Genomic DNA, 26,488 nt, shown 5'->3' on the forward strand with positions numbered 1-26,488 from the left:
TATCTAACACGCTCACACACGCTTGCTGGAAGTCCAAGCCCCTCGCCCACAAGACCTCCTTTACCCCCTCCCTCCAACCTTTTTGGGGATGACCCCCATCTTGTCTTCCTTCCCCAACAGATTTATATGCTCTCCAAGTCATTCTACTTTGTTCCATTCTCTCTAAATGACCAAACCACCTCCACTTCCACATGTGAGATAAGGGTAGATGAGTGAATGATACAGTGCAAGGAGAGCTGATTGTGGAACATAGTTTCATATCTTAGATAGTATGCCTACAGTCTTGGAGATTTTCTTGGTTATTTGTTGTATATGTGTCTGGAACTTGAGGCTACTGTCCAAGTGGATTCCTAGGAATTTTCCTTCCACGAGTCTTGTGACGGGTGATCAGTTTAGCGTTACGTTAAGTGGAACATTTGCAGCTTTGTTTCCAAACTGAATGAAGTAGGTTTTGTCAGTATTCAGTTTGTTTATTAGTCATCATCCAGGCAGATATTTTCTGCAATTCGGCATTGACTGCGTTGGCGAGTATGACTGAGTTTGGGTGAGAGAAGACATATTTAGTGTCATCTGCAAATAATATGGGTTTGAGTAGCTGTGATGAATTCAGTAGGTCATTGATGTAGATGAGAAAGAGGAGTGGTCCAAGGACACTTCCCTGTGGGACTCCTATTGTGATTGGTTGTGTGGAAGAATTTGCACCATTTGTGTACACCTATTGGCTTCTGTTACTAAGGTATGACTTCAGGTAGTTGAGGGAGTGGCCCCTTATACCATAGTGTGTTAATTTAGTGTACAGCAGTTCATGGTCAACTGTATCAAAAGCTTTACATAAATCAATGAAAATTCCCAGCAGGACTCCTTTCTTTTCGAGAGTGGTATTATTAGTTCTAGCATGTGTATGATAGCATCATTTGTGCTTTTATGATTCCTAAATCCAAACTGACAGGGGTTTAGTGTGTTATGTGAGATGAGGTAGGAATAGATCCATCTATGAATTAATTTTTCAAAGATTTTAGAGAGGAGTGGTAAATTAGATATTGGTCTAGTTATTCAAGTAAGCTTGGTCACCTCCTTTGTGTATCGGAGTGACCCTCACTATTTTGAGAATTGTTGGGAAGGTGGAGGATTCAATGGATTTGTTGAAGAGTGTTGCAATAATTGGTGAGAATACTTGAGAAGCTTTTTTGTACATAAAAGTTGGCAAGTTGTTTATGTCTCCTGCCTTGTTTTTAAGGGTGTTAATGATGAGCGAGACTTCTGTTGGGTTGGTTGGAGCTAGGAATAGTGTGTTTGGGTAGGTGCTCGTGAGGTAATCTGATGGACGGTTGTTTGAGTTTGGGATTTTGCTTGCTAGGTTCTTTCCTATGGTGGAGAAGAAAACATTGAGTCTGTCTGCTGTTTCAGTTGGTGGGAGTAGGGGTTCATCTGATTTTGTTAATTTGATTTTTGTTTTTGGATATCTTTTTAGTTCCAAGAATTTCAGATAGTTTTCCAGGTCTTTTTCATATTACCTTTGTTGTTTTGTAATCTGTTTTCATAATACAATTTTTTAGACCTTCTTATGAGGCTGGTAAGAGCTGACGAGTAACGTTTTGATTGGTCTCTAGTTATTTAACCCATTCTGTACTGTTTTTCATATTGGTGCTTTGTGTTAATGGATTTAACCCTTTGACTGTTTCAGGCCCCTCTCTGAAACTGTCATTCTATGTCGCTCAATTTTTGAAAAAAAAAAAAATTATTTTTTCTTATGAAATGATAGAGAATCTTTTCCCGATGGTAATGACACCAAAAGTTCGAAATTTGGTCGAAAACTCGTGGAATTATGCTCCCGCGAAGTTAGCGGTCTCGGCGATATGTGCGTATCGGCGATTTCGCCGACTTTGAGCCCAATTTTCAGCCAATTCCATTGTTCCAGTTGACCAAACTCATAGCTATTTCTTTAGAACTCCATTTTATCTATGAGCTGAGCACAAGAAACCTCCCATTTACTAATTTGGACTACCCAATATGGTGGTCAGAAATTGGCAATTTGGCCAATTTCACGCAAAATAAAAAAGATGCCAATTTCAAAATAGGGTCCAGAATAAACAAGGTAGACATTCGTGGCACTAAAATAACATATGCTCTGTTCATTAGTCACATCTCTAGGCCCCTCTTATATTATTATTGCTTTCTATTTTGATTTTTTATTCATACAAAAAAATGCAAAATTTACTGTTATGCAGACGACTGCATTATTGTAAAAATGGTATAAATAATATCAGTGCACTAGTGAAAGAATATTAGACTCCCCAGTTGACGTGTATTGGACGTGTGGTGTGATTTATTTACTCTTGAACATTGGTAAAAATCGAACATTTCCGCTACTTTGAGCTCAGTTTCAAGGTCGTTTTCATCGTAAAAGTAATGAAAATCATCTCTATTTCTGTAATATGTTTTCCATTTTATCAACTAAGACCATGAAAACGCGAATACAACGATAAATACTATACGAAAATACACCTCAAAGTCGGCGTTTTATTCCAAAAAAACGATCAGTTTTTTTTTTCTCATTACACAATGTGTGCTGCAGGATTTTTTTTATGTGGTGCACACTGACCACACAGACCCATTCTCTCACATGTGGGCCTACCAGCTTTCTCCCACTTGATTTGAAGCCGCTAGAATTATTGAGTATATATACGTCAGAAACATTGGCTCGTAAGACGTATTTATACGTCGAAAACAGTCAAAGGGTTAAGGATGCTGGGTGTTAGCCAGGGACTATTCAGTCTCTTAGCTGTGATCTGTTTAGTTTTTTAGGGCAATGTTTGTTATAGAGGTAATGAGCATTTTTTAGAAAATTATTTATACATTCATTCATATCTGTATATGTTTCAAGCTCATTTTGCAAGTTGATGTTATTCATAGCTGCTATAAAGTTATTTACAGCTGTCTCGTTATGTAGTCTGAAGGTAACTTTAGTAATGTCTTGGGGCAATTTACCTAGCTTGGTTATGAAAGAGGTTGGGTAGTGGTCTATGGTGTTGTCTGTGATTATGCCTGATTTTAAAGGGGATATGGTGTTAGTCCAGATGTGGTCTATTAACCCGTAAACAGTCCAAGCAGATCTACGTTCACACGTGTAGTGCTACAAAAGTACGTAGATCTACGTTTTTTTTACATATTTTCAAATGTAACAAAAAAAAAAGATCAAAGTTTTTTACACATTTTCAAATGTAAAAAAACAAAAAGATCTACTTTTTTTACATACTTTCAAATGTTGAAAAAACATATATATATGTTTGTACCGTTTACGGGTTAAAGAGAAACTGGTCTTGGAGATTCTTGTAGGTTTAGATATTGTTGGTAGCAACAAGCAGTTGCTCAGTGTTTGTGAATTCAGTCACTTGTGGGTCCTGGTCATGTAGTAGATTTATGTTGAAATCTCCTGTTAGCAGCAGGTTGTCTTTGTTCATATGTGCATCAGTTGTCAAGTTTCCTAATTTTTCACTAAAGTGGTAAATGTTGGAATGTGGTACTCTGTAGATGTTTATAACTGTGAGGGGTTTTTGCAGGTCTTTTGATTTAAATTTAGCTATGATATAGTATCAGGTTTCTGTGTTATTTATATTGTTTGTTATGTCATATTAGATGAACTGTGATAGATAAATAAGCCGTATAGATGATATTAGCGAAATTATTCAAGAGGTATTTTGTCTGGTCTCCAGACAAACTGTTGTCCACTGCTGACACCACCCATACCACTACATGAATTACATATTTTATTCATTTTAGAGTATATAGCAGGTTTCTATGTTATTTATATTGTTTATTATGTCATATTAGATCACGTGAGATAGATAAATAAGCCGTAAGGTTAATAGTAGCAAAATTATTGAAGTACAGAATTCCACTGGAACGGATTAATTGCATTTCAATTGTAATTTAAATGAGAAAAATTGACTCTGCAAACGAGCAAATCCACTTGCGAGCAAGGTCATGAAACGGCTTAAACTCGCAAGTAGAGGTTCTACTGTATATAAAGGGACTAAATTAAGTAGTAGTAAACAAAATTAAATGGATAGATAGTAACTATGATAGTAAATTTGGGAGTAAGATTTGCCTTATAGCATAAAATTTGAGCAATTAATAGCACAAAAAGAAATAGTATACGAGGTAGTTGGTACTAGCTAGTAAAAGATGGTACAAGGAATTGCACAATAATGTAATAGGAACATTAATTTAATATTTGTAAATTGGGAGTAATGGGAAAATTGGGTAAGATTGTGAAGAAAAAGATAATAAGGGATTTATAACAGTGCTTTAAATGGGAATAATTGGTAATACTGATACATTTTTTTTTTTTTTTTTTTTTGAGACTGAGGATTACTGCATGTTTGTCAAACCTTGGCTGAAGTATCAGTGGGCCCACTAATTCATTTTAGTTTTCTTTTACAAATACAATTAAGAGAAAAACACCTCTGTTTGTAAAGTATAAAAAAATTGCATGTTAGAATTTTCATTTTTAATTCCATCCCAAAATAAACTTATCCGAGCTATGCTTCAGCAAGTGTATTTATGTAAGTGCGTTTGTACGTGTATGTTTGGGGGTCTGAAATGGACTAATCTACTTCACAATATTCCTTATGTGAACAAATTCGGTCAGTACTGGCACCTGAACGAACATCTGGAATGAAAAAATATCGTTAACCGGGGGTCCACTGTACTCTGTTACATAAATGTTTGAGCTTCATTATTTATTACCAATAATGTACTCTGCTTAGCAATAGAAAATGTTTGTTTGAACTTAATTGTTTAACATTAACACAGAAGTTGGAGCCATCTGTGGACCAGTGATTTCACTTGTTACTGACTTTATTTCATTGATGTCATTATGCATTATGAGCATCTTCCAGATTTAAGCCATCCTAGGAATAAAGTGATCTCAGATGAAGTGATGTTCTTGGGAAAGGCACAGTCATAGTGTAGTTGCTGTTTGCTGCCCATCTTGTTTTATAAAAGCTCACTTTTTGCTCTCTCTGGTATTAGTCATATGTGGTACCTTGACAACATTGGCCTTATACATAACAGTAAGGCCACACACATTCCTTCGGTGTTGAGGGCTCTGCTGAAATGACAGATTTGTTCAGGTTTGGTTCAGGCAAGAGATGAGTTGTCTTGCTCTGTTCTCTTATTTTGTCAAGAAGTCATAGACGAGACTGGGAGTAGCCTTTCCTGATTGCCAATACTGTATTTTCCTTTGCACACATTCTTAGGTCAGGTACAGTATCACTGTCACAGATGTAGAGAGAGAGAGGAAGACAGTATTTGTGTGGAAAATGCTACAGTAGTTGCTCAAGATAATCCCTTTATAACCTCTAGGTTTTGCACGATAGTCAGTCACTTTCCTTATCGTAAGTGGATGGCTGCCTGTTCTAAATATGAATTTTGACATAAATGTTTTTTAAACCTTTGGAGAACATTTCCAGAGGAGCTATCAAGCCACCCTTATGACTTTCTGTAAGTGGTCTCTGACATTTCTTTATATACCCATGATCACTTTGATAGTGGTATATTGGGTAGAGATGAGAAATATTTAATGCACTTTAAATATGTGAACAATCCACATCTAATGATGTTTCTATAAATTTATAGGAAAATTATGTGTAATAAGTTCTTGTGGTAGATGTAAGACAGTGCTTGTATTCACAAAATATAATAAAATGTTTTGTACTATACTGTACATGGAAAAATGACAGTATATTCAGATATAACAAACTTTTTTGTGCAAGTTTTATCATGATTTAAGATTTTTAAGAGTCTGTTATTTCTGTAGTTTTGTAAGTCTTACTGGCCTTGAGTAACTAATATTTTATAATCATCACACTTTTGTGTGTGTGAATATATACAGATGCAAATTGTTCTGGAGATCAAGAAATTTATGTAAACAGTAAAACTGTAATTTAATCTGTTATGTAGTAAATGTTATTTCCTGTTTTGACTTTTCAGATATGGTGTTATATTTCCATTGTTTGTAAACTATCTGTTTGATATTCCACGAGTAGCCCAGACGAGCGTCTTAGGTATCCCAATCACTGGGAAAACTCTCACATATTTATTGGGATTACAAGTGTGTTCTACATCAGCTGCAACAGCAATATCAGCTTTTTCAGGCATTGTAAGTGGTTTTTGTTGTTGTTGTTTACTTGTCATTTATCCATTTACTGATAAGTCAGTTATCCTTTGAGGAAAATTTTTATAATATTGTATATACAATAAAATGAGTGAAAGATGTAATTAGGTGATAATTATGTAACGAGTACATAAAGAGGCATGGAAGGAATTAGCTGTCAAAAATAACTTAATTTTATATTATCACTGATGGTGAGTTTTCTTCAGGGAAATGGCTTACAAGTTATACAAAGTTCAAATTACCTTAACCAAATGCAATGGAATTTATTTAACCCTTTCAGGGTCCAGACCCCCAATCTGAAAATTGTCCACAGGGTCCAAGAATTTAAAAAAAAAAAATTTGTTAATTTTTCTTATGAAAAATGGTAGAGAATCTTTTCCTGAAGGTAATAAAACAAAAAGTATGAAATTTTATGGGAAATTGACGAAATTGCGCTCTTGTGAATTTTCCTGCGTCAGCGATTTTTACGCATTGGTGATTTTGCCCGCTTTGACTCCCATATTAAGCCATTTACATTATTCCAGTCGACCAAATGCATAGCTATTTCACTAGTATTACATCTATTTTATCGATTGAGCACAAGAAATCTCCCAGTCAGCTATTTTAACTACCCAATAAAGTGATCGGAAATTGGTAATTTGGCCAATTTCACACAAAGTTCAAAATATTCAATTTTCAAAATAGGGTCCAGAATAAACAATGCAGGCATTCCTGGCAATAAAGGTAACATTTCTCAGTTTATTAGTTATGTTTCTAGGCTTTACAGATGAATTCCATTTTGATTTTATATTCACAATGAATTTTTATTCACACCAATAAATGGAAGATTTACTGTTATGCAATATTGTAATAGTGTATAAATAATATCAGCTCATTTGTGAACGCACATTAGACCCACCAGCCGACATGTATTGGTTGCGTGACGTCATTTGTTTACTGAACATTGTCAAAAACGAACATTTCTGCTACTTTGAAATGTACTGTGCTGTGTGCTGCAGGATTTGTTTTATATGGTGCACACTTACCACATAGATGCATTCTCTCATATCTAGGCCCAAATTTACCACTCACAGCTTATCTAATTGAGCTGAGCTCATGACGTAGTGCTACAGCTTGGAACCTGGCTTCAAAGCCGTAGAACTATGGGATGAACCCTCAAAGGGTTAAACAGTATAACTAGAGAGGTTAGTTGGACTTGAGTCCTGGAGGTAGGAAATAGTGTCTTTACTCGGAAGGAGGGGTTTGGAATATTTGCTGTTTAGAGACGTCTAACTGTCATATCTGCATGCTTTTGGCAAATCCCAATAATATTCTCAATTTTTGTGAATGTCTAGTCTGGAGTAAAGTACTTGATGAATTTTTGCCGATGATGCAAAATCGCATGTAAAATACCAACTGATGTAAAAACATTTGCAAGATATGGATAAATTAGGCAAATGAAATTATATTGTTAAAATCTGTTCTCTTAATGGTTTGGGGATTGTTGCCCCTACTGCCCAGTTTTACACAAGGCCTTGTAATTTGGAAAATAGATATTTTAGAATTAAGACCTTTTCAGTAATAGGAAAGTAAAAATAATTTTATACTTAATATAAGTAGAAGCTTGTAGGATTTACCTGTCATCTTACATGTTCAAGAGACAGAAAGAAAAGACCAGCAGTCATGCTAAGTGCAAAGCATTTAACATGATTCATGTTAACCCTTTCAGGCCAGGGTCCCATTGAGGCCAGGGTCCTTCACATAGTTTTATGTCATAACCTCATCTCACTTAGATAAGCTATGAGCAGTAAATTTTGGCCTAAATGTGAGAGAGTGGGTCTGCATAGTTTGTGCATAATAAAAAAATTCTGCCCCATGCAGTGCATGATGAGAAAAAGCAATGCTCTGACCCAGTGTTTTGTTTAAAACACTGGGTGTTTTTTAGCATGTTTTTATGGTTTTATTTGCTGTTTCTTGATATCACTGATAGAATGGAAGACATACTGCTGATATAGAGATGATTTTCGTTGGTTCATGAGAGGAAGTATGTAGCTGGAAATTGGGCTCAGAGTAACAGAAATACAGAGGACCCTGATTATATAATGGGTTAGGTTCCAGGCTACTAGTGTAAAGTGAATAACAATTTTTTTCACTTTTAAATACATATAAAGGCCTGACGTACAATGCCTGCACTTTAAAGGAGGGGTTTGGGATATTGGCAGTTTGGAGGGATATGTTGTGTATCTTTATACGTATATGCTTCTAAACTGTTGTATTCTGAGCACCTCTGCAAAAGCAGTGATAATGTGTGAGTGTGGTGAAAGTGTTGAATGATGATGAAAGTATTTTCTTTTTGGGGATTTTCTTTCTTTTTTGGGTCACCCTGCCTCGGTGGGAGACGACCGACTTGTTGAAAAAAAAAAAAAAAAAAAAAAAGGCCTGACAACATGTTTACACTATCATATATTAAGTGTGCAATAGAACTAGTTTTAAAAAAATATGAAAGTAAAATGAATGTACAGTACACACATAACTTAACCTTAAAATATTTTTGTCCTTAGCTTGTACATAGTGAATGGTGAATTTGAAACTTCAAGAAATTGCCAGAATACAGAGAGAGAGAGTGCACAAATTCTGTGAACAGACTGAATCACTGACAACACACCAAGGTTCATGGCAACTGTAATGCAGGCTACTGCATTAATGTGAAGATAATTTGTATACATATATTGTAAGGTGTATTGTGGGGATAATGCTCCATAAATGTATATATAATGTCAGAGTTTTGAGTGGACATGTAATAGACGGTCAGAGGGACGCGTATTAAACGGCCAGTTGGATGTGTATTAAACGTCCAACATGGAGTGACTAGTGATTATAGACAAATTATCTTCATTAATGCAGTAGCCTGCATCACGGCAACACACCCAGGTTCAGGGCAACACGCCCAGGCTCAGGGCAACACGCCCAGGCTCAGGGCAACATGCCCAGGCTCAGGGCAACACGCCCAGGCTCAGGGCAACACGCCCAGGCTCAGGGCAACACGCCCAGGCTCAGGGCAACACGCCCAGGCTCAGGGCAACATGCCCAGCCTCAAGGCAACACACCCTGGCTCCGGGCAACGCACACCCAGGCTCCGGGCAACACACACCCTGGCTCCAGGCAACACACACCCTGGCTCAGGGCAACACACACCGTGGCTCATGGCAACACACCCCCTGGCTCGGGGCAACACACCCCCTGGCTCGGGGCAACACACCCCCTGGCTCGGGGCAACACACCCCCTGGCTCGGGGCAACACACCCCCTGGCTCGGGGCAACACACCCCCTGGCTCGGGGCAACACACCCCCTGGCTTGGGGCAACACACCCCCTGGCTCAGGGCAACACACCCCCTGGCTCAGGGCAACACACCCCCTGGCACAGGGCAACACACCCCTGGCACAGGGCAACACACCCAGGCTCACGGCAACACACCCTGGCTCACGGCAACACACTCCTGGCTCAGGGCAACACACCTAGGCTCATGGCAACACATTTTTCTCTCCAATAGAAAAATCTTTCCATTGTAATGAAGTCTATTATAGGGAGTTACTGTATATAAATTGTTTTAATGAATCTAAATACACTACTGTACTTATTAGAAATGCATTTCTTATAGGATTTTTGAAACTACATAAAGATTTGGCAAAATTTATGTGCATAATTTTGATGATCTAAAACCAGTTTGTTTATTTGTTACTGTGTTGCTTTCCCAGATAGTCTATCATTTTTTAATTGCTCCTTTTTAATAATTTAAAAATTATTTGCCATTGAGGTATGTTTGTGTGTGTGTGTGTGTACATGCATGACATTTTTGCACTACTAGTTATGCATATCACTAATTATATAATGTTCATAATTATTTATGTCTTGATGTGGATTTTTATTTTAAACATGCTTTCAGATTGCAGGAATTTTCTATCGTTACAACATACTATATATACAGCAAGTTCCGTGGGTGCCAGGTTGGCTAGCTCGAGGTGCAAGTGCAACACTTGCTCGACTTTTAGCATCCCCACCTCCCCCAGAGGGTCCAGCTGGAGCAACATTGGAGTTACAGCGCCAAGAACAGATTGAAATGTGGGAGCAGCAGATGATAATTAACAGAGCAAGAGAAATGAGAAATAGACCAGGGGTGAGCATTTGTGCTTTTTAACACTGAAAACTAATTTAACCTTTTTTTCATAAACTTTTCTAATACAGTCACTGCTCAAGTCTCCATCCTTCATGTACTCAGGATCTTGGTTCACTACCTCATGTGTTTGCCCATTACTTGAATGAACACATGGTGTGATAAAATTATCTGGTTATGAAATAACTAAAAGACTCAAAATCTATATTTCAATAAATACTGTACAAAAATATTAATTATTAGAAATACATTACTGGCTTGCTGAAATAACATTTGTGGTATACAATATTTCAAACCCAGCAGTGTTTATAGCTACAGAATCAGAGCTAAGATTTAGTATTTAATGTCACAAAAAAATTATTTCAAGTGGTTATAACTCTTATTACCTCTTCTTTTAACCCATTCCATTGTTTTATCCCTTTCCTTCCTTCCCTCTACTACAGATTTATACACTTTTCAAGTCATTCTATTTTGCTTCCTCTCTAAATGTTCAAACCACTTCAATAACCTCTCTGGATAATACTTTTAGTAATTCCTGTAACTCCTAATCTCCAAACTACAAATTCTCTGCATAATATTCACACGCAGTGCCCTCAAATATGGCATCTCTGTCTCCATAGATGCCTCAGTTATGATCATTACAGTATAGTATTTCACTTATGGGGGAGTGCTAAACCTGAGGGGTCATACAGTATCTAGGGAATGGGAGAATTAATAAGAAATAAAGAGAAGTAAAGATAGTGCATGTTGATTGTAATTTGAAGTTTGTAAGTTTTCCTAAATACCGGAGGGCCCCCACTTATACAGCAGGTTAGGTTCGTAGCTCTAGAATGAATCATAGCCTATTTTTCACTCACGTTTACACTATTATACGTATACTAAGTGAGCAATAAAGCCAGGCCTTAAAAATGCATATACAATACACACATTACTTACCTTAAAATATTTTCATCCTTAGCTTATAGTAAGTGGTGAATATATTTATTTTAGGAAGTCTTAATAAATGAAGAATGGTTATATTGAAAACTGCTGCAATAGTGAAAAGCAGTAAAGCAAAGTGCTGTAAAGCAGGACCCTTCTATAATAGGATAATTTTCCCTTTCATCATTACTAATGTTTAAAATTGTTTGATTATACACTAGTGTGATGATAAAGGATGGAGGGAGGGGGTAAAAGAGGTTGTGTGTGCAAGGGGCTTGGACATGCAGCAGGCATGTGCAAGCCTGTTACTTAGTAGTGAATGGAGATGAATGGTTTATGGGACCTGATGAGTTGTTGGAGTGTGAGCAGGGTAATATTTTGTGAAGGGATTTAGGAAATCTGGTTGGCTAGACTTTGAGTTCTGGATGTAGGAAGTATGATGTCTGCACTTTAAAGGAGGGGTTTGGGATATTGACTGATTAACAGCTTTTCATGTTTAAAGCACTGAATAACCTACCGATTCTAGTACTTTGCGAGTCATACAACTTTACTCACCCTGACCTAGACTTCACAGATACTGTTGGGTCGCATAGGCATGATTGTTTATAACATTTATACTGTGTGGCTGTACCATAACACTTCTATAGTCCGAAGACTTGGTTGGGTACCACTTTGCCCCTCAAATTTATAGTCTTGCTTATGCCTGGCCGGATACCTTAGAGGGTACAGTAAGCATGAACCTTGCGAGAATGTGCTTTATGTGATTTGAATTGATCACTTTAAATAAGGAGGGCTCCTCTGAAAGTTTTGTCATTCAGTACATAGATCTGAAACAGTGGGAATTAACATAGGAACCTTTTTTTGACATCCTGGGAAGGAGACCACAGGGACAAAGGCATCAGGTGTGCATAGTCCTGGGCAAAATTAAACTTAATCTTATCTATATATCTCTTAGGAAAGGGGCTTGCAACAGTCAAAGGGTTAAGACTAATGAATGGTTTGTGGGAAAGGCTGTTGCTCAAGTAGACCTGAGACGAGATGAAATGTCATAACCATATCAAAATCAGCTAAGAGTTGGTGTTGAGGCCAGTCTATCTTCAGTCCTTCAGCTCTTCCTCTCTCTAATGCCCCAACAGGGCAGAAAGTGAAACCCCCAGAAATCCCTCAAATCATAATGTTAACCAGAAAGTAATGGAAATTATGGATTCCATTGTTTGTAAGAAACCTAGACAAGGGTGAGATTGAAGCTAGACTCGTCTTCTTAGAGCCTCGCATGTCCCTTTGAACTCTAGTGCGCATGGAGAGTGCCTATTTGTGCTCCTGGTGTTATGACTAAAAGGAAGACAATCTTCCAAAGTATGTGTTGTGCCAGAGATGTGGAAGATGGCTAATGTGGTTCCTATATTCAAATCGAGATAAGTCCATTCCTTCAAATTACCGTCCAATAAGCCTGACGTCTATAGTAGGCAAATTATTAGAATCAATTATAGCTCATATTATTAGAAGTCACCTTGAAGAGCATAATTTGATTAATGAATCTCAGCATGGGTTCACAAAAGGTCATTCCTACCTGACAAATTTACTGACATTCTTCAGTAGAACATTTGAGGCAGTAGACAGTGATAAAGAATATGATATTGTTTATTTGGATTTTAGTAAAGCCTTCAATAGAGTACCTCAGAAGAGACTCTTAAGAAAAGTGGCAGCTCATGGTATAGTAGGTAAAGTTCTAGCATGGATAGAGGCATGGCTTACCAACAGAAAGCAGTTTCCATTAACCCTTTCAGGGTTGGTGCCATACTAGTATGCATAAATTCTAATGCCCTCAAATCTAGCGAGAGAAAGCTGGTAGGCCTACATATGAAAGAATGGGTCTGTGGTCAGTGTGTGCAGTATAAAAAAAAAAAAAAAAAATCCTGCAGCACACAGTGCATAATGAAAAAAAAACTGTGTTTTTGGTTTAAAACACCGACTTTGCAGTGCATTTTCGCATGCTATTTATGATTGTATTATAGTTTTCCTGGTCTCATTTTATAGAATGGAAGACATATCATGGAAATTGAGATGATTTTGATTGGTTTCACAATGGAAAGTACCTTGAAATTGAGCTCAAAGTAGCAGAAATGTTCGATTTTTGCCAAAGTTCAAAGGTAAACAAATCATGCCACGCATCCAATATACGACAACTGGTGAGTCTAATATTCTTTCACAAGTGCGCTGATATTATTTATACCATTTCTACACAAATGCAATAGTCTGCATAACATAAATCTTCTATTTTTTGTGAGAATAAAAATTCAAAGTGGAAAGCAAAAGAAATGTAGCAGAGGCCTGGGGATGTGAGTAATCAGAGGAAATGTTATTTTAGTGCCAGGAATGTCTGTCTTGTTTATTCTGGACCCTATTCAGAAATTGGCATCTTTTGAAATTTGTTCGAAATTGACAAAATTGCCAATTTCTGACCACGTTATTGGTTAGTTGAAATCGGTAAATGGGTGGTTTCTTGTACTCATTCGATAGACAAAATGGAGTTCTAGTGAAATAGGTATGATTTTTGTCGACTGGTACATTGGAATTGACTAATAATAGGGCTCAGTGGGCGAAATCGCCGATGCGTAAACATCGTCGAGACCACTAACTTCGCGAGAGCATAATTCTGTAAGTTTTCCATCAAATTTCATACTTTTGGTGTCATTATGATTGGGAAAAGATTCTCTATCATTTCATAAGAATTTTTTTTGTTTTTTTTTTTTCCGAAAAATTTCCAACCCTGAGAACAAGTTTAGGAGAGGGCCTGCCGACCCTGAAAAGGTTAATGGGGTCAAATCTGAATGGGGATTAGTCACTGGTGGCATTCCACAAGGATCAGTTTTAGGCCCTCTCTTGTTCATAATTGACATTAATGACCTCGATGAAGGAATTACAAGTGACATGAGCAGATTTGGTGATACAAAAATAGGCCATATGATTCATTCTGAGGATACCCATGAGCTTCAGGAGGATTTGGACAAAATGTCTTGGTCTGAATAATGGCAAATGAAGTTTAGTGTGGACAAGTGTAAAGTACTAGTCCTTGGTAATGAAAATAACCCTCGAAATTATAAACTAGGCGAAGTAGAGCTTGATCATACAGAATGTGAAAGACTTGGGAGTCATGGTAAGCAGAAATCTAACTCCAAGACAGCAGTGCCTAAGTGTGCACAATAAGGTTAACAGATTACTAGGATTTATTTCAGGAAGTATAAGTAACAGAAGTCCAAAAGTTATTTTACAGCTCTTTACATCACTAGTGAGGCCTCCTTTAGATTATGCCGCTCACTTTTGGTCTCCTCACTACAGGATGGATATACTCATTGGAGAACATACAGAGAAGAATGACTAAAATGATTTACTGTATAAGGAATCTCCCATATGAAGATAGACTTAGAGCCTTGAATCTCCACTCTCTGGAGAGACGTATTATTATTATAATCAAAAAGAAGCGCTAAGCCACAAGGGCTATACAGCGCTGCAGGGCAGGAAGGAAGCGAGGGCATCAGGTGGCAAAAGGGAGGTGGATGAGTAATAGGTTACGGATAACAGCGGAGCAGTGGATGGTGAAAGGGTAAAGGGCAGCAAGAGACTGAGCTAGAAAAGGCTGAGGGGAGTGCGTAAGGTGTCATCATCAGAGTTTGCGGAGTAAATCAGTCGTCAAGAAGTCAATGAGAGTCAGGATTAAAGGAGGGTCCATCAGCAAGAAGGGAAGGTAAAGAGAGAGTAGTAGAACGAAGACGGCGTTGGAGGTAAATTCTGCGTGCTCGTTGATAGAGAGGGCAGTCTAACAGAAGATGGCTAATCGATACTGGAACTTGACACTGCTCACAGAGAGGTACAGGGTGCCTCTCCATGAGATACCCGTGAGTAAGACGAGTGTGGCCAATGCGAAGATGGGAGAGAGTGGTCTCCCAACCACGGCACTGATGACAAGAAGACGGCCAGTAACCTATGCTCGGTTTAATAGAATGAAGTTTGTTACCAAGCAGAGTTGACCAACATTGTTGCCAACGGGCACGAAGGTGGGCAGCTATTGTAGCAAAATAGTCCAGAAATGGAACACCTCTATAGGAAATTGGTAGGTCATGTACTGCTGACCGCGCAGCAGTGTCTGCCTGTTCATTGCCCTGTACGTCAACATGACCAGGGACCCAACAAAAAATAATATCTTTATGCTTCGTAGAGATACAGCGTAGCCAAAGTTGGATACGGAGAACTAGGGGATGAGATGTATCAAATTTTCGTATAGCCTGTAGAGCACTAAGGGAGTCTGAGACTACTACAAGTGATGACACAGGCATAGATGCGATACGAATAAGTGCTGCAAGAATGGCATACAGTTCAGCAGTAAAAATGCTAGCTGAAGATAGTAAATGCCCCCGCACGACGCTGTCCGGAAACACTGCTGCGAATCCGACGCCGTCTGAAGACTTAGAGCCATCTGTGTACACAGCGGTGGCATGAGAATGGGAGTGGAAGTGATCAAGAAAAAGAGAGCGGGAAGCCACCGTAGGCAGTTGAGCTTTCGAGCAAGGGAGTGAGAAAGAACAGACCCGAACAGCTGGAACTTCCCAGGGGGGTAGGGAAAAGTGAGATGCTACATGAACATATAAAGGTGGTAACTGAAGGGAAGACAAGAGTGAATGTAGGCGAAGAGAAAAGGGATGGAGCAAACAGGGGCGGCGAACGAATAAAGAATGTCTACCAATATCGGTGACCATTCTATAAATGGAAGGATTGTGTAGATCGTGAGAGAGTACATAGTAGCGAAGGCAATGGGCATCACGGCGATCAGACAAGGATGGAAACATTCGCTTCTGCATAGAGGCTCTCAACAGGGGAAGAGCGAAAAGCACCAAGGCACAAATGTAATCCTTGGTGATGGATAGAGTTAAGGCTAGAGAGAGTAGCAGGAGAGGCCGCGGAATAAATCTGGTCACCATAATTGAGTTTCGATAAAACGAGGGCTGAATGTAGGCGAAGCAGAGTTCGACAATCAGCTCCCCAGGAAAGATGAGTAAGGGTTTTAAGAAGGTTTAGCCGGCTGTGACAAGTTGCCTTCAGAGAGGTAATGTGAGGTTTCCAGGATAACCTACGGTCAAAGAGAAGGCCTAGAAACCTGACTGTATCACGTTCGGGGATACGGGAGCCATAGAGATACAAAGGATGATCGGAGATAACAGAGTGTCTAGTCAAAGTAATTTGGTGAGTTTTGGTACTTGAAAATTTAAACCCATGCGTGGTGGCCCAAGTGGAAACACGGTCGACCGCATGCTGGAGAGAAACTGCAATAAGATGACAGTCAGCGCCTGCACATGCAATAGCGAAGTCATCAACATAGTGATGACCAAATATTGGGTGGAAGAACAGAGGCCAAATCATTTATAGCAAGGAGAAAAAGTGTTGTGCTTAGAACACATCCCTGAGGGACACCTTCAGCTCGGACGAAGTCCGGGGAAAGAACATTATTGACTCGAACACGGAAATGTCTGTCAGTTAAAAAGTTCTTAAGGAAGGATGGTAGATTGCCTCGGAGGCCTAAGGAATGGGCCTGGGCCAAAATATTATACCTCCAAGTTGTGTCATATGCCTTCTCAAGGTCAAAAAATATGGCAATAACTGAATGATTATTCGCAAAGGCATTACGAACATACATATCCAAGCGTAGTAAGGGGTCTATGGTAGAACGACCCTTACGAAAGCCATATTGACTAGCGGAGAGACTGTTGTGTGTCTCTAAATACCACATTAAACGTCGATTTACAAGACGTTCCATCACTTTGCAAGCTGCACTAGTAAGAGTGATGGGACGATAGTGGGAGGCATCATGTCCTGTAGTACCCGGTTTGCAGAAAGGGAGAACAATGGCAGATTTCCACAGCTGGGGAAGAACTCCTTGTGCCCAAATAAGATTGAAGAGGTGTAAGAGGACTACAAGGGCTGACCGATGTAAATGTTGTAACATACGAATATGAATGTCGTCAGGCCCAGCTGCCGATGATTGGCAAGCTGAGAGCGTTGCCTCTAATTCTTGAAGTGTAAAAGGCACATTATACTTTTCTTCTCTGAGAGAAGAAAAGTCCAAGGGTACTAACTCTCTGGCAGACTTTGAGGAAAGAAACGAGGGGCATAGATGGAGCCCTCAGGAAATACGGACCAGATGTGTGCCAAGTTCAATGGCAACGTCGAGAGGGTTTGCTACATCAACACCAGCGACCCGTAGAACAGGAGCCGGGTCAGGAGAGTATTTACCACTCAATTTCCTCACTTTTTTCCAGACTGCGCTCATAGAAGAAGCAGAGGTGATGGTGGAAACATAGTCTCGCCAACAAGTGCGTTTAGTTTCACGGATGACACGGCGAGCGATCGCACGCTTCTGCTTAAAATCATGAAGTCTCTCAGCGGTTCTATTGTACCGGTACCTGCCCCATGCAGCGCGTTTCAAACGTACTGCACGAGCACAATCAGGAGACCACCAAGGCACGCACTTCTGAGAATGCCTGCCTGAGGTTTGGGGTATAGAATGAGAAGCTGCGGTATAAACCGACGTCGAGAAGATGTGTACTAGCTCATCAATGGAGGATGAAGAAGGAACCTCACGAAAAGCAGTGAGGTGTGAGTAAAGATCCCAATTTGCCCGATCAAATTGCCAGCGAGGGCTACAGAAAGGTGGTGAATAGGAAGGAGAAGTAAGAATGATCGGAAAATGATCGCTGTCATGTAAGTCCGGTAGAACAGACCAGGTGAAGTCTAGTGCAGTGGAGGAAGAGCAGACTGATAGATCGATGCAAGAGAGAGTATGAGTACGAGGATCAAAATGGGTGGGAGTACCCGTATTTAAAACATGGAGGGGGTGAGAGGCGAGAAAAGCCTCCAACTGGATGCCACGTGAGTCACAATGAGACCCCCCCCCCCAGAGGAAATGGTGGGCATTAAAATCACCAAGTAACAGAAGTGGTGGTGGTAAGGATGAAACAAGAAAGGTAAAGTCTGGGATAGAAAATGCTCGAGAAGGAGAGAGATATAAAGAACATATTGTAAACCACTTATTCAAGTGGATACGGGCTGCAGTGTAATGCAGCGAGGTATGGACAAATAGTTGACAGTACGGAATATCATTGCGTAGAAGAAGGGCACTTTCATTAAAGGTCCCATCTGAGAAAGGATCCGAAGAATACAATAAATTATAGCCTGAGATAGGTTGGAAAACAGCCGAGTGTAATTTTGGTTCTTGTAAGCAAGCACCAACAGGGGAAAACCTGGAAAGCAACATCTGAAGCTCACCCCAATTACCCCTGAGGCCGCGGATATTCCACTGTAAATAGGCCATGATTGGCGATGAAGAAAATACCAGGAATCTGTAGGTAAAGGCACCTACGGACTAGAGGGGTTAGAAAAGTCAACGTGTGGTGGCATTGGAAGACGTTCAAGTAGCGAAGGAACGGAGCGGTGCGAAGAATGGGGTTGTGAAGATGGAGGAGAGGGAAGAGAAGGAACAGGAAGTGAATCAGTGTCCATTGAAGGTTTAGTCTCTGCAATATATTCTGAAATGGCTTCAAGTGTTTCTGAATTCAAAGATGTATGGGAGACCATATTGGAGATAGAAGGAGGAGGGTGAGTAAAGATTGGGACAGTAATGGACTGTACCAAAGTAGAGGGGGAGGGAAGAGTGTAAGGGACTGGAGATGAAGTGTGGGGGGGGGACAGAAGAGGCAGAAACCTGGGAGGTGGCAGAAGAGGGAGAAACTTGGGAGGGGACGGGGGTGGAAGGCATAGTACGAGGAGGAGGGTGAATCTCCACACTTGTAATAGAGCCAGAGAGAGGGGAAGAACTAGGTACAGAGACTGGAAAGGTAAAGTGTGGAGGTGGAAGAAGGGAAGGGAGGGGCAAAGAAGATTTGAGCAATGTGGATTTTTTGGACTTCTGAGAAGTAGAGGGGCGATTGGTATTAGGTGTCGTACGAGGTCTTGTCAATACTGGGGCTTGTGAGGAAGGACGCGAAGATGTGAGAACAGACTGAGTTGTAGTCGGGACGTCAGAGCCAAGGACAGCAAAAGGATTAGATGCCGGAGTGGCTATGGGAGGGGTAACAACAGAAGATGGGATCCCAGAAGTGGGGGGGATGTTTGGAAACACGAGAATAAGAAACACGGGGTAGTCTCCCTTGGAGGCGGAGATGAGTAACTGCCATAGCATAAGGGAGACCTTCTGCCTCTTTGAGGCAACGGATTTCACGTTCATTTAAGTAGACCTGGCAACGGCGGGAGTACGAAGGGTGAGCTTCATTACAATTAAGGCAAGATGGAGGTTGACTGCAAGATGTAGTAGAATGGTCGTCGGCACCACAGACTGGGCATTCGGCCATAGATCTGCAATATTTCGCTGGGTGACCAAAACGCCAGCAATTTCTACATTGTTGCGGTGTAGGTATCACCTTTCGAACTTGTAACCGATGTCTCGCGACATATACAGAGGATGGGATTTCTCGGCTGTCAAAAGTTAAACGAGCCACATTGCAAGGGTAACGTCTCCGCCCCCGGGCAGGAAGGACATAAGTGTCTACTTTGAGGATTGGGAGATCCTGGAGTTCCAGCTGTTCAAAAATGTCATTGCCACATGACTGGAAATTCTGTTGGACAATGCTATGGGGCAGAATGACAGTACCACTACAAGAATTGAGAGAAAGATGTTTTTCAATAGTGATAGGAGTAGTATCGATATTCGAAAGGAGAGAAAGATCATGAGCTTGGGTAGCATTCTGGACAGTGACGATGCGCGTACCGCTCTTGAGAGCATGAAATGAAATATCTCTACCAACATGGCACAGGAGCGCTTTGCCAATACTATGGTCAGAAAGGTAGGCAGAAGAAGTCGGTCTTAAAGTAAAGAATTTAGTCCATTGTGTGGTCCGAAACTGAGCGTGGAGAGGGAGTGCTTGACGTGTCAGTCTTTTCCAAGTAGAATGGGAAGGTAACGAAGGAGCATCATCAGGAGATTGACGTTGGCGTTTAGGAATAGGACCGGAGTTGGTCCGGCGTGAAATGGGCGGGCAATTCGAAAATTGCTGTACCGTAGAGGGAGAAGCTGGAAGCATAGTCAAAGGAGAGTGGAGTTCAGACAAATCGAAGGAGTCAGTCGAAGCCCCGGTACCTGAAGCGGGTGAGGAAACAGCACCAGCAAGAGGTACAGGGGCATCAGGAGTGTCCGAAGAGTGGTCTAAACACAAGGCAGGGTCAGAATGGGGTGCGGTATCAAGAAGGGGCCCGGGGGTAGTGGGTTCATGGATTGGGTTCTCCATGGTTAGGTTACTCCTTTGCTTTTTGTTTTTAAGAAAAAAAAAAAGAAGAAAAGAAAATAAAAATAAAAAAAGGGGGGAGCGGGGAGGAATAGTTCCCAGGAGGAATGAAAGGGCCGGAAATCTCCCTCCGCACCCAAGAGGACCTCAGCACCGCTAGTAGCGCAGATGCAGCATGGAACCCGTGCCATACCCTACCCTTCATGCCAGTAAACCAGCAATCCGGGATAGCAACCTCACATCTGCCGAGCTACCTCGGTGGACAAAAGAGAGGTCGGCCGGATATCCGCCACAAAGCATACCTCCTTCGGCCACCACCCCCGGAATCCGAAAGGTGGCTTCCAGAGATACACCCGTCGCCTGAAAGATACCCAAAGCTACTCCGGGATACCGGAGAGGGATCGGGACATCCCCAGGCAATCCAGATTCCACGGCAAACTACACCACCGCCAAGAACCTCAACGGAATGGGATGGACCCCGGTGTCCTTTCCCCTACCTAGGAACTAGCGCGCCTGTGGGAGAAATCCCAAAGGCCAAAAAGAGGAAGGGCAAAAGGGAGGGGTGAGGAGGAGGAGGAATGGAAAAAGGGGAGGATGGGATAGGGGAGGGGAGAATGGGGGGTAATTAGGTTCGGTCTGAGGAAGACCGACAGGTCTAATTCCTCAGACCAAGAGCCTCTTCACCACGCCAAGGAGCCCCCCATGAAGAGGTGGAGAGACGTAGAATGAGGGAAGATATCATTGAAGTGTGTAAGTGGATGATTGACATAAACAAAGGTGATATTAATAAAGTACAGTGGAACCTCGGCTTACGAGTGCCCCACCATGTGAATTATTCAGAATACGAACTGCCGTTCGGTCGATTTTTTGCTTCTGGATATGAAGGAAATTTCAGGATGCGAACTTCCCCCTCAAGGAAGGTTCCTTAAATAAATAAAATAAAATATTTATTTCTTTGCAAAGGTTACAATGTGTGTTTACATATCATAATATAATTGGAGCAAAGAAAGCCACTATCATGCTGAGGCATGATAGTCTAGACAGGTGAAAAGTGTACTTGTAGTGGTTACCAATGTTTTGCTGATGGTGGTGTCAAATACTGGCAGCCTTTTGAAGTTTCTCCTTACTGTTGTTATTATTAGTTTATACGTGGGGATGGGCTCTTGATCTAGGGAATTGGATCTGTGCTCCAGTTCCCTAAATTAATAACAATAATGATTTTTATAATACGTATGTATTAATACGTAATTATAATATGTACGTACTAAGAATAATAATTATAATACAGTATAATAGTAATAATAATGTTGTCATTTTTAGACATTTCTCATTTTTTTTTTTTTTTTTCATATTTTTGTGCCAAATGCTTCAAAATACAAATTGGTAACCCTCTGGGTCACTGTAGGTACTTCTAGACCACGGCTATCTCAGTGCCAACCAAGGGTTTATAGGAAGAGGAGGCGCATCACTGAGTGACCACAGCAGACCCTTGGGATGCATAATTTTATCTTTATGTTGTACAAATTTCTTACACAATGCCTAACCCAAAGAGACAGTATTCACGTACAATCAGCAAAATGCTCAGGAAGCAATTAGAAGCTATGAAAAAAGGTAGAGAAATGAAGGCAGCAGCATAGAGAGTGAGGCAGCTGGCCACCACCACCATTGTGATCATGTCTTCACCCATAAATCTGTCTTGACCACACCTGTGGTTACATATATGACAACCTCACCACTAATCATAGTTAAACACAAGCTAGGTCTGGGGTTATGGACTGGGAAGATACTGGAGTGGGAGAGTAAATGGCGGATGCTTTCTGCCGCTGCCGGCGTCACTATCACTTGGCATATTATGGCCTATTTTATTTATTCTAGAGTATATATCATGTTTCTATGTTATTAATATTGTTTAATGTCATATTAGATAAATTGTGATAGATAACTAAGCCATAGAGTTGATATTAGCATTATTTTGTCATGCCTCCTGAGAGGCTGGAACACATTAATTGCATTTCAATTTAAATGAGGAAAATTGACTCGACATACGAACAAGGTCACGGAATGGATTAAATTCGTAAGCCGAGGTTCCACTGTACCGAGGGTGTCGAACCAGGTAAGAACCAGAAATAATGGAGTTAAGTTGGGTAAATTTAGATTTATTATTATTATAATCAAAAAGAAGCGCTAAGCCACAAGGGCTATACAGCAAATTTAGATTTAGAAAGGACATAGGTAAGTACTGGTTTTTGAACAGAGTTGTGGATGCATGGAACAATCTTTCAAGTAGGGTAATCGAGGCTAGGACCTTGGGTAGCTTTAGAGAGATTGAACAGATATACAAGTGGAAGAGGCTGGGTTTGATTGGTGCCATTGGGTACAGGGGTAAATTCTTGGGTAGCTTTGGGTAGGGGTGGTTTTGATAAAGACCTGCTTTGTATGGGCCAGTAGGCCTTCTGCAGTGTTCCTCCATTCTTATGTACCTAGAGTGATCCTACTGAAAAGGGAATGTGGCAAGTCTTGTGCTGATACCAAGAGAGTACACTCGGCCACTTCATTTATGTAACTCTACCCTTCCTTTCGTTCTTCCAGTAAAACTTTTTGATTTCCATAAAGTTACTACTTAACATTCTTTCTAAATCCCCATTTGTTTCTTTACTTTGCTGACTTTACAAGTTTTAAAAATTTTTATGCTCCATATTTTATCCATATGCAGTATTAGTCTTTTCAGTACTGTAAGCATTTGATTTTGTTTATACGTATGTAGAAATACTGGTATATAAAATATAAAAATGAGGGCTACATTGTCTTGCTGTAAACTTTAGCTTAATATGTCCTTGTAAAAAATTACTATGTAAATTATTCACACATTGTCCCATAAATATTTGATTTGATAAATTGTTTAAATATAGCATTAATTGATAATACACGAGATGGGACACGCATCTACTTAATATTATTATTCCAGGCTAATGGTGCTGTTCATCCTTTCATGCAAAACTTCCTTGGTAGAAGACAAAATAATCCAGGTGAGTTTAATAAATTTATTAGAATATAGTATACAGGTCTCCCTCAACATTCGCGAGGGTTAGGGGATCAAGAGCCTCGCGAATGTTGAAAAACCGTGAATGTTTGGTGCCCCAATATATTGTTTACCTGGAGAGAGTTCCGGGGGTCAACGCCCCCGCGGATGGTCTGTGACCAGGCCTCCTGGTGGATCAGAGCCTGATCAACCAGGCTGTTGCTGCTGGCTGCACGCAAACCAACGTACGAGCCACAGCCCGGCTGATCCGGAACTGACTTTAGGTGCTTGTCCAGTGCCAGCTTGAAGACTGCCAGGGGTCTGTTGGTAATCCCCCTTATGTGTGCTGGGAGGCAGTTGAACAGTCTCGGGCCCCTGACACTTATTGTATGGTCTCTTAACGTGCTAGTGACACCCCTGCTTTTCATTGGGGGGATGGTGCATCGTCTGCCAAGTCTTTTGCTTTCGTAGTGAGTGATTTTCGTGTGCAAGTTCGGTACTAGTCCCTCTAGGATTTTCCAGGTGTATATAATCATGTATCTCTCCCTCCTGTGTTCCAGGGAATACAGGTTTAGGAACCTCAAGCGCTCCCAATAATTGAGGTGTTTTATCTCCGTTATGCGCGCCGTGAAAGTTCTCTGTACATTTTCTAGGTCGGCAATTTCACCTGCCTTGAAAGGTGCTGTTAGTGTGCAGCAATATTCCAGCCTAGATAGAACAAGTGACCTGAAGAGTGTCATCATGGGCTTGGCCTCCCTAGTTTTGAAGGTTCTCATTATCCATCCTGTCATTTTTCTAGCAGATGCGATTGATACAATGTTATGGTCCTTGAAGGTGAGATCCTCCGACATGATCACTCCCAGGTCTTTGACGTTGGTGTTTCGCTCTATTTTGTGGCCAGAATTTGTTTTGTACTCTGATGAAGATTTAATTTCCTCATGTTTACCATATCTGAGTAATTGAAATTTCTCATCGTTGAACTTCATATTGTTTTCTGCAGCCCACTGAAAGATTTGGTTGATGTCCGCCTGGAGCTTTGCAGTGTCTGCAATGGAAGACACTGTCATGCAGATTCGGGTGTCATCTGCAAAGGAAGACACGGTGCTGTGGCTGACATCCTTGTCTATGTCGGATATGAGGATGAGGAACAAGATGGGAGCGAGTACTGTGCCTTGTGGAACAGAGCTTTTCACCGTAGCTGCCTCGGACTTTACTCTGTTGACGACTACTCTCTGTGTTCTGTTAGTGAGGAAATTATAGATCCATCGACCGACTTTTCCTGTTATTCCTTTAGCACGCATTTTGTGCGCTATTACGCCATGGTCACACTTGTCGAAGGCTTTTGCAAAGTCTGTATATATTACATCTGCATTCTTTTTGTCTTCTAGTGCATTTAGGACCTTGTCGTAGTGATCCAATAGTTGAGACAGACAGGAGCGACCTGTTCTAAACCCATGTTGCCCTGGGTTGTGTAACTGATGGGTTTCTAGATGGGTGGTGATCTTGCTTCTTAGGACCCTTTCAAAGATTTTTATGATATGGGATGTTAGTGCTATTGGTCTGTAGTTCTTTGCTGTTGCTTTACTGCCCCCTTTGTGGAGTGGGGCTATGTCTGTTGTTTTTAGTAACTGTGGGACGACCCCCGTGTCCATGCTCCCTCTCCATAGGATGGAAAAGGCTCGTGATAGGGGCTTCTTGCAGTTCTTGATGAACACAGAGTTCCATGAGTCTGGCCCTGGGGCAGAGTGCATGGGCATGTCATTTATCGCCTGTTCGAAGTCATTTGGCGTCAGGATAACATCGGATAGGCTTGTATTAATCAAATTTTGTGGCTCTCTCATAAAAAATTCATTTTGATCTTCGACTCTCAGTCTGGTTAGCGGCTTGCTACAAATTGAGTCATATTGGGACTTGAGTAGCTCACTCATTTCCTTGCTGTCATCTGTGTAGGACCCATCTTGTTTAAGTAGGGGCCCAATACTGGACGTTGTTCTCGATTTTGATTTGGCATAGGAGAAGAAATACTTTGGGTTTCTTTCGATTTCATTTATGGCTTTTAGTTCTTCCCGTAGGGAAATATAATACAATACTGCTTTCTTAACTTGTTGAACCATGAACAATCATAAAATACATGAAAACGTCGTAAATTGTACTAAATATATACATGTTATGCTTTAATAACATGTATGTTATTAAATACCACGGACTCCACCAATGCCTCCACCACTTCCCCAACCACTGCGAGTCCCTACTACCCTCCCTCCGACCCCAGCAACTGGCAGCCAGCCCTCCCACCACTCAGTGTGGCGAGTGTTTTGTTTGTTCATTATTTGCTATTAAACTACAGTATAAATAATGTAAACCCATTCATGACTGCATATTGGAATGGCTATTCGGACAGGTATTAGACGGTGACATCATGTGTTTAGTCTTGAACACAGCAAAGAATCAAACATTTCTGCTACTGCTAATAATAACAATAGTAATAATAATAATAATAATACGATATAATTGAAGAAGGAAATAGTACAAAAATACGAGGGAGTGGTTGACACATCGTCAGTGTGGCTTTGTTTATGCTGGAGTGAACATTAGTCTCCCTGCTCTTCCAAACATTTCACAATAATTCAGCGGTTGAGGCAGTGGTATTTAATAACATATATGTTATAAATAATAATAGTACATATTAATAACATGTATTATTATTATTAATAACATGTATGTTATTAAATACCACTGCCTCAATCGCTTCCTCACCAGCTGCCTCAGTCGCTGCTTCAACAGTTGCCTCAACAGCTGCCTCAACAGCTGCCTCAATCGCTTCCTCAACAGCTGCCTCACCCACTGCCTCAATCGCTGCTTCAACAGCTGCCTCAATCGCTGCCTCAA

General features: G+C 40.7%; 1 protein-coding gene across 1 annotated transcript in view; it reads left to right on the plus strand.

The window, feature by feature from the left end:
* Positions 1-26,488, plus strand: part of LOC128689958 (ubiquitin-associated domain-containing protein 2-like) — an 84,220-nt gene that overhangs the window by 49,432 nt on the left and 8,300 nt on the right. Inside the window, exons 5-7 of the mRNA XM_070088528.1 lie at positions 5,995-6,163; positions 10,103-10,333; positions 23,546-23,606. Coding sequence (XP_069944629.1) covers positions 5,995-6,163; positions 10,103-10,333; positions 23,546-23,606 — 461 coding nt within the window. The remainder of the gene's footprint in view (positions 1-5,994; positions 6,164-10,102; positions 10,334-23,545; positions 23,607-26,488) is intronic.

The sequence above is a fragment of the Cherax quadricarinatus genome, chromosome 25, assembly GCF_038502225.1.
Source record: "Cherax quadricarinatus isolate ZL_2023a chromosome 25, ASM3850222v1, whole genome shotgun sequence".
Taxonomy (NCBI): Eukaryota; Metazoa; Arthropoda; class Malacostraca; order Decapoda; family Parastacidae; genus Cherax; species Cherax quadricarinatus.